The sequence below is a fragment of the Medicago truncatula genome, chromosome 3, assembly GCF_003473485.1.
Source record: "Medicago truncatula cultivar Jemalong A17 chromosome 3, MtrunA17r5.0-ANR, whole genome shotgun sequence".
Taxonomy (NCBI): Eukaryota; Viridiplantae; Streptophyta; class Magnoliopsida; order Fabales; family Fabaceae; genus Medicago; species Medicago truncatula.
The window spans coordinates 42,456,661-42,467,598 of NC_053044.1; the positions used below are offsets into that span (position 1 = coordinate 42,456,661).

Consider the following 10,938-nt stretch of genomic DNA (forward strand, 5'->3'; position numbering starts at 1 on the left):
ATTTTTATGGCAGAACAAAATGACAATTTGTCATATATATTTTTTTTGTGGTTTGAAGGTTGTGAAACTTTAACTTTGGGCTCCCAAAAATTTAAAAAGACACCTTATGATTAGATAGATCACGATCTTTGCACTACATTTTCAAAGAGGTGTCATTGACGAAAAATGGAAAGGGTTTACATACTTGGATTATGGAACTTTTTGAAACCATATGTTAGCATGATTTTGACAAAAACTATGACGAAGAACTTCATGGAAAGAATCTCTTATCTCGAATTTGTATAAAGCATTCTTGGATGATATGGTGGTTGATGACAACATATTCTCTTCCTATGACAACCATCGTCATACGCGTTTGTTAGTTGATATATGCTAGTATTAAAGATGGATCATATGTGACCGCAATACCTATTACTCACACTTGTTGGAGTTAAGGAGGACAATTGGACCGAAGTCCGATGGACACCGCAAAAAATATCTACAATAGTATTATTTAATTTTTTTTTTTTTTGTATTAATCGAGTTTTATCTACGTGTCTAGAGATATTCCTTACTAAGTTACCAACTACTCCCTCCGGTCTCAAATGTAAGCAACTTTTCACTTTTGAGGTTCATTCAATAAATGATGTATGTGGTCTATATTGAATGAACTTAAAAAGTGAAAAGTTGCTTACATTTGAGACCGGAGGGAGTAATCTAATAAAATTCTTTTAAAAAAAAAACTAATCTAATAAACTCTTAATTAGTTTTTTACAATAAAAAAAACTCTTACAATTGAGATGCAAGAGAAGGACAGGGCATAATAAGATAAGGCTTAATTACATTTTTGGTCCTTGCATTTTGACCAACTCACAAAATTGCTCATACCTCTTTTAAATCGAACAAAATTGTTCTTAAACTGTATGTTTTTTGCAGTTTTAGTCACATCTCCCTATTTTCAACTCCATAAAGCACATAAATGATAGTTTTAGTCCAACCACATATGCTCAACCATGAAATAAACAAGGAACAAATAATGTGGGTACAAGGAATCTAATTTGTTAGCACACAAACCAAGAAAAACCCTAATTTCTAAGACATGTTTCAGGTATGTAACATGTCTCGGAAATTAGGTTAGTGTGCTGAATAAAATAAATTCCTTGTACCCACATGTTTTATTCTTTGTTTATTTTATGGTTGAGCATAGGTGGTTGGACTAAAACTGAAAAAACATACGGATTAAGGACGATTTTGTTCGATTTAAAAAAGATAGGATCATTTTCGTGAGCTGGTCAAAATGGCAGGATCAAAATGTAACGAAGTCATAAGATAACGGGGCGCACCAAACCATAAACCCTTGAGTATATATATGAACACGAAAATGCATAGTTTACCGATCAGACAGATTGTAAATTAGGGTTTAGCGTAAGCAGTGTGCGATATGGCGACGCCGATTTCTGACTCCGGCACCGTCGTCTTCATCGATACAAACCTCGATACTCACTTGGCTCTCACCGTCTCTGATCACGATACCGTCTCCGACCTCAAAAGTAATCTCTCTCTCTCTCTCTCTCTCTCTCTCTCTCTCTCTCTGTGTCAGTTTACATTGATGTGTTTTTTTTTTTTTTGTTGAACTTGCGATAACATTCATGCCTTTTTTATGTAGAGTTAATCGTGTCTGAACATGCTTCATGCTTTCCCAAAATCGGACAAATACAGATTCATGGCATTAAGGTATTCACACTACTGCTTCCGCTGTTGGTCAAATAATGATTGTTGTAATGTCTTATTGATTATGTTGTTTTTATTCGTTTTTGTTTCTGTTAGGTTAAGCGTAATGGTCACTTTTATCACTTATCTGATTCAATGGTTGTGCGAAGTGCTTTTATTGGTGTCAACAAAAGCTGGTTTCTTAGTGTTGATGTTTCTGCATTGGAAGATTCTAGACCGAATGAAAAATTGTTACCTCATGGTTCGCTTCGTCAGGTGGAATCTATTGGCATTGTGAATAATGCTTTAGTTGGTTCTGGTGGTGATAATAATGGGATTATTTTACCTTGTAATTCCCAGTTCCAATTGTTGGAGAATAAGAAAGATAAGAGGGAAGGTGTTCGTGTTGTTAGCCCTTGTGTTTCTGAACATACTGCTAAAGATGGTGTCGCGAATTTGGAGAACGGTGTCAAATTATTGGGTGATGATGATACGGCAATTCCATTGCTTGGTTCAAATTCCAAGACAGATGACCGTAGACATTTGAATAATGAAGTTCCAAGTTTACCTATGGAATGTGAAGTAGATGGGCTTGATAAAGGAAATAAGGATGATGGCAACGTGGGTGTGGAAGAATCTTTAATGTCTGTACAGAGTGGGAAGAGAAAACGGCAGAGTAAGAGGAAAAGAGAAGACACTGCTGGAGGTGATAACTCAAAAAAAGAAACCCCTTCTGATCGTCTGCGTGTGAAAAACTTGGAGATGGTTCCAAGTTTAAATATTGAATGTGAAGTAGATGGACCCGGTGGAGGAAATAAGGATGACCGTAATGTGTGTGAAGAACCACCTTCAATATCTGTGCCAAGTGCAAAGAGAAGAAAGAAGAGTACAAAGAAAAAAGAAGCCACTGTGGTAGGGGATAGATCAAAAGAAGGAATCCCTTCTGATCACCCATGTGTTTCAGAGCACACTGAAAAAGAAGCAGTGAAAAATTTGGAGGTGGTTCAAACTTTACATATTGAATGTGAAGTAGATGGATCCAGTGAAAGAAATAAGGATGATCATAATGTGTGTGAAGAAGTACCTTTAATATCTGTGCCAAGTGCAAAGAGAAAAAGCAAGAGTAAAAAGAATAAGAAAGACACTGTGGGAGGTGATAACTCAAAAGATAACGTTGCTGCTGTTGATAATCCTGTCGACTGTCCATCTGAAAAGGCATCCAGTTTCAACAATTTTCCGGTACCTCAATCAAGGAACAAACAGGATGACAAAGAAGTCCCTTTTGACCTCCCACTTGTTTCACATAACACTGAAAAAGAAGCTGTAAGAAATTTGGAGATGGTTCAAAATTCACATATTGAATGTGAGGTAGATGATGGATCCAATAAAGGCACTAAGGATGACTCTATTGTATGTGAGGAAGGAACTTCTAATCCCACACCAAGTGCAAAGAAAAAGAAGAGTAAGAGTAAAAAGAAGAAAGAAGACACTGTGGGAGGTGATATCTCAAAAGACAACATTGTTTCTGTTGATAATCCTCTCGGCTGTCCATCTGAAAGGGCATCCAGTTTCAACAATTTTCAGGTGTCTCAATCAAAGAATACAACAGATGAAAAAGAAGAAATCCTTTTTGATCACGCATGTGTTCCAGAGTACACTGAAAAAGCTGTCACAAATTTGGAGATGGTTCCAAATTCACATACTCAATCTGAGGTAGATGGATCCGATAAAGGCATTAAGGGTGACTCTATGGTATGCGAGAAAGGAACTTCTAAATCCGTACAAAGTGCAAAGAAGAAGCATAAGAGTGTGAGGAAAAAAGAAGACACAGTCCAAGATGACACAAATGACGCCTCTGTTGCTGTACCAGTTCAGAAGAGGATTGTTGTCCTAGCCGTCTCTGCAGAGAATGCAGATAAAGAAGTAACTAAAGTTTTAAAGGAGAACAATGAAAGCAACGACAATAACACTGTAAATGACGTTAATGCTGTGACAATGAAGGAGGCCTCAGAACTCAAATCTCCTTTAAAGAAGAAGCCTAAGAAAAGGAAGAGATCTCCAACTGATTCTAAAGAAACTTTGAAAGGAGATACAACATCTCAAAAGGATGAAGCACAAATGGCTGATGGAGCTCACGAGGAAAGGAAAGAATCAGAAGGTGATACTACTCAGTAAATGGGTGAAAATAGAAAATACCTTCCTATTTTTATTGTGTTAAAATTAATTTCATAAATTTTAGAGTAGTGTACTTTTAGATCTATCACAATTTTTTTTTTGTGGGCAGATATCATCATTAACAAAACGAATCTTGACAAAATGGAGATCGGAGCAGTTGCATACAAAGAAAGCATACAGTCTACAACAAAAGAAACAGGAAATAATAATGAACAAGGTGATATTGAAATGGAAGTACAACCTTCTGATGTGAATGAGCCCAAGGATCTGCTGGAGGATAACGAGAATGTTCTCGGTAGTCATTGTCATGAAAGTGAAGTTGGTCAAATCGAGGGAGCTAGGGAAGGAGAAGTATCACCACAAAATGATGACGTGAATAGAATGAAGGAACCTGTAAAACCGGCAAAAGAACAAAAGGGGGTAAAAAAAGGTAAGAATAAAGGTGGAGGACATACACTTAGAGTAGATACTGGTCTTGTGGATGCTTCTCATAGTGAAGCTGTTGTTGCGAAGTCTCTTAAAGAAACCATTTGTGATCCTCTGGAAAATGCTGCGACACAGGGAAGTCTTCTAAATCAAACTGAAGAGGAAGGGATGGTATTGCTGCAGGAGGAAATACCTGTTCTTTCTGTGACTGATAAGGGAGGTGATTTTAGTGCGGATAATGCTGATTCCTTGGAGCAAACTAAAACAAAATCTAATGATGAAAATGTGGATGAACTTGTAAGTAAGAGGCTGAAAAAGAAACCAAACAACAAACAATCTTCTACCTCAAAGAGCACATCAGATATGCTAACAAATGGTCATGCTTTTGATAGTAAGAAAGAGCGTGATGTACACAGGATTGATAAGGCACCAAATGCACACAAGACTCGACAAGTTACAAATTTTTCTAGTCCGTCTAACAGCGCCATGTCCTCAGTTGTTGAAAATCGAAAATCTCGTGACAATGCTTCTGGGAAAAGCATGGATTTGGAAAAACAAAGGAAACACATTCCTATTTCAAATGCAAAGCTTGAAGGTTACAACAAAATGGTTCAAAATAAAGCAAGAAAAGCTTCTGGAAATAATGTCATGGAAGTTGTGAGTAAATCACAGCAGAAGAAGAGCTTGTTAGAGGGAGCAACAATTTTCAAGGATGATAGTAGCAGTTCCTCTGATGATGAAGGTCAAGAGAAGGTTGATAATTCTGATGCCAGCACTAGAACTCCATCTGACAATTCACACGCAAACTATTTAGATGGGTATGACAGTCCAGGTGTCGATTCACGACAAAATGGTAAATGAAATCTACTTTGATTGTGAGTTTACCTTCATTAATGTATCTGTTGATATAGTGGATGCAAATATTCTTTGGGTGGATGGAGAGTTTCTGACTGTGTTGTGATTTTTTTTTTTTTTTGAACAATACATGTTTGAGTTAGTTTTTCCTTTTCACTCCATTCATTGAGATCTCATCTTTGGTAATTTTGTAATGCGCTGTTAGTCCTAAATCCTAATACCTTGTGTTTGAAGAGCTGCAAGCAAGTACATAAATCACTTACTAAGGTTTAAAATATTGAAATTAAAGGCAGGCACTCTGCATACTTGGTAATTTTTCTGTTAACTACTTGGGCCACTATTTTCTTATCTACTGGACTTACTCAGAAAACTTTTGGTAGTCTTTAAGATTTGTTCTTGTTGTTGTTGATGACTAGCTTGCATTAAGATTTTTGTCATTGTATATCTTATTTCACAATATCTTGCTTCTTCATAAAAATGGTGATGTCACACTTTGGAACTAATTTTTTTTCCCTCTCTTTTTGTATCAAACTGGATCAGGTTCTTATGATGGGGAAAGATTGGAAAATGATGAAAGAAGTCCCTTCAAAGCAGGGTAAGTTAATAACTTGTGTTTCTGCTATGACTTTGCAGAGTGAGCACATTGTATATCTGCATGTTTTAAAGCAAGAAATTGCTTCTAATGTGTGTCTTTCTGCTTCCATACTCAGTTTCATTTTTCATCCTTCTAAAATTCATTACATATATGAGCATTTGCATATGAACAAAATTTGGGACACTTATTTAAAATTGATTATACAGGGACTGACTCAAATCTGAAGTCATGAACTTATACCTGACCTGTTAAATTATTACTTTTTACTTATTAACATAGCTACACTTACCGTTATTATGGTTGTTGGTTCAATTTCTGTTCGTTCTCAGCATTTATAGACGCCTAAAGCAATAAGAGCTGATAAGTAGAAGGGGATCTTTAAGGATTATTTTCTGTCACTTTATTGCATAAATTTATTATGCAATAAGTGGTGGCGAGTTGGGACTCTTATACTAAGCACCGAGCACTGAAAAATAGGCATAATGAAGGTGTGCCCGAATAGGGAAACAACCCAAAACTCCATTGAAGTGTTAAGGTTCTGTACCTAATCTCTTAGATTGGGTGTTCTGCCTGAAGAAGAAAAAGTGACCAACATAACATAATTTGTTAATTACAGACTAACGGTATGTAAACTAGTCACATTGTGCTCATAGTTATAGCTTCGGACTGCTATCACCAATTATTTGTAGCTATAACCTCTAGTTCTACTGCTACTTGCATCTGTAGGATGAAAGATTTATGTTTTTGTCTGCCTGGGACATGCTTGTTGTTGCTTATTTCTTAAGAACTATACATCATTGTAGATAATGGATGTTTTTGTGGGCGTCTTTTTGTTCTGCTTTTCATTATTCATGTGCTATGCACTACATTTTTGAATTTGCAATAGCTGAATTTTGAATCATTCTTTGTCCAGTTTGTCAGGCACAACAAAAATGTCAATTGATGATGTTGTTAGAAGGTCAACAAGGTATAAGCAAGCCAGAATGACAGCCTCTCAATTGGATGATACCGAAGTTCCAGAGAGCGAGGGCCTCTGATCTATAATCACAAGTTTCAGCGTTGTGATATTTTTGCTTCTTTTTACCTTCATCCCAAACAGTGCTGATTTTCTTTTAAGCTTGTTTACAGTTCTTGCGGTGATTTATGTCATGAGTCAAGTTTATTAATTATACCATCGTGGTATATTATTTATTACCATAGAGATATAAAGAGTACATCAGTCAAGTTTTTTGTAGAAATTTTGAAGTCAAGAAACCACTGCTTACAAATCAATTATGTTTGCAATGATTTGAACTGAACATCATGCAGACACTCAAGTATTCACGTTTCAGATGATATAGTATAAAAAACAAACGAAAATGAACATAAATGTCCTGAGAAGTGCTCAAGGAATACAATGTAACTTGATTGCACAGAAGTCAATGTGTATTTGATTAACATTGATGAAAATTTAGTCTGAATTAATCGTTTTAAAAAAGGGATTTTAGTTAAATGTGTGTAAAATGAAAAGTAATTTTTGTTTGGATATATTTTCAAATGAGTTGTGACTTGTGAATGAATCAATTTGAGAGTTGTATTATTTCTCATCGAGAAAGTTAATTAGAATACAATTGTTTTCTCAATGGAAAGCACAAACACTCAAACATTTGTCAAAAATTAATCTTGTGATTCAAAATTCACTTTTATTCCAACAATGAATCTAAACATGCTATGATAACTGTTATGTGTCTATTCAGCAAATTTGTTGAAGGTGCTTTTGCTAGAGATTGCATGTTTAAAATTGTATAAACAAAAAATGAGCAACAAAAGTAAAGCAACAAAAAATGAGCAACAAAAATAAGAAAATAGAATGGATGCTAAGTAGAAAACCATGTTTGATATATAACACATGATAGAGAGAGCATTAGATACAAGTTACAAACAAGTGTTACAACAAAACATTGCACAAAAATCTCCCCTAGGTTAATCTGATCTCATCCTGTTGATCTGGTTGAGAGCAGGCTGCAAAATATTGTACAGCACCCAAAGGATAGCTGGTGCAACAACAAACAACAGAAGTGTTCCCCTGTTGTCACTTCCAGCAGCAGCATCAGCAATCAAACCAATCTCACTAGCAGATGCTTCTGACACCATACCTGAAGCTGCAAGTCCACCAAGTCCAAGTCCAAGCCCAACAATCACACCCTTTGCGTTACGCATACGGTTGATTTGGTTCAAAGCTGGTTGCAATATGTTGAACAAAACCCAACCTATAGCTGGTGCAACAACAAACAGCAGAAGTGTTCCTCTGTTATCACCTTCTGCTATTTCTGCTATTTGTTGAGCTGCGAAAGCCGCATCGGAGGTTGCAAGGGATGAAAATATTGCTCCTGCAATCGCAAGTGAAGGTGACACAAAGTTGGTGTTCTTGGTTGAGACAAGACCCTTTGGTAGGTTCTGCATGGTGGTGGTTTTGCATGTTGATGTTAGCTTAGTAGTGGTGCTAAGGTTTTGCAACTTTGGTAGGCCTGTGTTTAGGCACTTTGTGTTGATCATCATTGCCATGGTTGCTGCCATTGATGAATATGTTGAGATATTGGCACTGATAATTCTCAAGAGTAAGAGTGAATTTGGTCTTTGCTATTGAAGAATGAAGACTATAGTTTAGAATATAGATGGGAAAGCCACGTAGGAGAAATGAGGACCAATAATATTTTGATTTCTAGATTCTTTTCTTATCTAAATAGACTCATGGGGTGAGATTTCCACCTCCTATTCTTTGGTTTCTTATCACTTCATTTATATACAAAAAACTAAAATTCAATAATACATTATTATTGTCTTATTTTGTCTGCTGTGAAAACTTGAGGATCAGCTACATGTTTTTTTCCTGATTGAAAAATGCAACATGTTGGGTTCTTAGTGCCTAGTGCTAGAGTCCATGAATGAAGTTGGGCCTAGCCTGGTCATTGCTTACCTTACAGAAAAATTGCTTTTATGGCCCCCCAATGTTTCCAGACCCCCCAAAAAGGTTCGGTAGGTAGCTCTCGAATTACTTTTTCTTTTTTGAATTTTAACCCATTCAAAGATAACTTCCTAGAAAAGCAATTCTCTCCTTGCAGTTGCAACTATGAAACAAGGCTCAAATCATTGACAAACTCAACTCAACTACTCAAGTAGCTCAATGTTTGAAAAATCTCCGTCTATTTCCACAAAACCATACGAAACACCTAAATTACTCTTCATCTACAAAGCAACTTTTAGAAATCATTTTCAAACAATATTTTGATTACTTCTATCAATTTCAAAATTCAAGCATAAGTGTTGGGTACACATGGTAATGTTTTTCATCAAAAGAGATTGAAGTCAAATAAAACCTGATCAATTTGTAGTTAAACTTTATTTATCTTTTGACAAAATATATATAAGTTCGTAGATCTATTTTTCCTAGAACAATGAATAAAAACAAAAACTCATACTATTTATTGGAAGAAATGCTACGTGGACATCAAAACTAAACTAGCTTGTCTTCATTCTCCATAATGTGTTATAGCCTAATAGTAAGAGTTTGACATTAAACGGAAGGTACAAAGTTTAAATCTCATATGAAACAATCGTAAAATGTTATGAGTGCCATACTTATTAAGGTGGCATTTAGTTTGCACCACTAAATAGATTGACATTAAACGGAAGGTACAAAGTTTAAATCTCATATGAAACAATCGTAAAATGTTATGAGTGCCATACTTATTAAGGTGGCATTTAGTTTGCACCACTAAATAGATTGCCTCAACTTATAATAAAATTGGAGGCCTAACTCATCCTTAAAAACTGGTTCATAAGTTGAGGATTGTCTCCTCTATATAAACTCCTATCAAGAGTCTTATCTATCCGATGTGGGACAAAAGTTTTTCCCAATAACTTACACCACTAAAATAACCCTTGTAGTAATTTTTTCATCATGAGATCCGGTCTGTTAAAATAAATTTAAAATATATCAATGATTTAGATTAAAGTGGTGTAAGTTGGACCAATGTATTTGGTGGTCCAAATTAAACTCTACCACTTATTAATAGTAATTTCTCCTTTATCAATTTATACTCTCCTTTAAACAATGACTCTAAGAACGACATACTCAACATCTTCCTTGTTTCGTTACATTTCTCAATCTTCAAGGGTTTTGTAACGATCACGATGTCTGCAATTTGCATCTCAGTTCTGCAGTATGCTAAGTTGATTCTTTGTTTTCTTACTTGATGACGAATGAAATGTAATTTGGTCTCTATATGCTTCCTCCTCCCAAGAGATATAATTTTTTAGCTAAGTTGATGGTTGATTTGTTGTCAATCTTGAGCTTCATTGCTTCTTCATTTCCAACTCCAATCTCACACAACAAAGACTGCAATCAAACTCACTGGTACAGTGCATGAGAAGAAAATATAAATTACGCTTCACACAATGAGAATTCCACAAGTGTTTGCATAGCTGAGTCCAAAGAAATTGGTGTTTCAAATAGCTTAAATACACATCTCATGGTGCTCATCCTTTCTACATTGTGACCACACTAATGAGTCTGAAAACCAACTAACCCACCATCTCTATGGCTCTAAGAATATACCATAATCAATTGGTCATTGCAAGTACTATAAGATTATCTTGTCTGCCATCATGTGACAATGCTTAGGTTGTTGCACAAGTCTGCTCACCATTTCTACACTGAAAAATATATCATGCCAACACATATCTTAGAGAACCAATTAGTATTGATGTCTACTCCGCCCTTTAATCATCCTTATTACATACTAAAACCTTTTCAGTACATATATTACATACTTATTTTGATCAAGCATGATTCCCTTCCTTATTTCAACAAACTCAAGACCAAGGAAGTGTCATAATTCACTCAAATTTGTCATCTCCAAATCAACCTTCATCTTACTTTTGAATTTTTCAATGTCAACATAATTGTTTCCTATTATGAGCAGATCATGAACATTAGCACACCAAACTAAGGTCTCCCCGGTTTACTTCTTTTAACTATTCATGCACCTTTATTTATATTTGATGACTGTTATTTGAACAACCAATTTGATGACAACTTATTTTGACAATCATATTTTACAAAGAAAAAAGTGGTATTGACACGGAAACCATAGCAATAGAGAGATAAAGTAAAAAGTAATGTGAGTATGAGAGAAAAAGTTATTGTAAAAGTTGTC

General features: G+C 35.5%; 2 protein-coding genes across 3 annotated transcripts; one reads left to right on the forward strand and one right to left on the reverse strand.

Moving 5' to 3' along the window:
• Positions 1-1,351: 1,351 nt before the first annotated feature.
• LOC11422175 (E3 ubiquitin-protein ligase RBBP6) lies at positions 1,352-7,038 on the forward strand. Of its 2 annotated transcripts, XR_003010565.2 has the most exons (7): positions 1,352-1,529; positions 1,646-1,713; positions 1,807-3,847; positions 3,974-5,143; positions 5,686-5,740; positions 6,070-6,363; positions 6,654-7,038. XR_003010565.2 is itself a non-coding variant. In XM_003601815.4 (6 exons), exons 1-6 carry the CDS (start codon positions 1,421-1,423, stop codon positions 6,775-6,777), a joined length of 3,567 nt encoding a protein of 1,188 aa, XP_003601863.2. In that variant the 5' UTR covers positions 1,352-1,420; the 3' UTR covers positions 6,778-7,038. The 2 variants fall into 2 exon arrangements, 1 of the variants encoding a protein (XP_003601863.2); XM_003601815.4 differs by lacking the exon at positions 6,070-6,363.
• Positions 7,039-7,577: 539 nt separating this feature from the next.
• Positions 7,578-8,477, reverse strand: LOC11416110 (photosystem II core complex proteins psbY, chloroplastic). Its single transcript, XM_003601816.3, has one exon. The coding sequence runs from the start codon at positions 8,294-8,296 to the stop codon at positions 7,703-7,705; it is 594 nt and encodes a 197-aa protein (XP_003601864.2). The 5' UTR covers positions 8,297-8,477; the 3' UTR covers positions 7,578-7,702.
• Between the last annotated feature and the right edge of the window lie 2,461 nt (positions 8,478-10,938).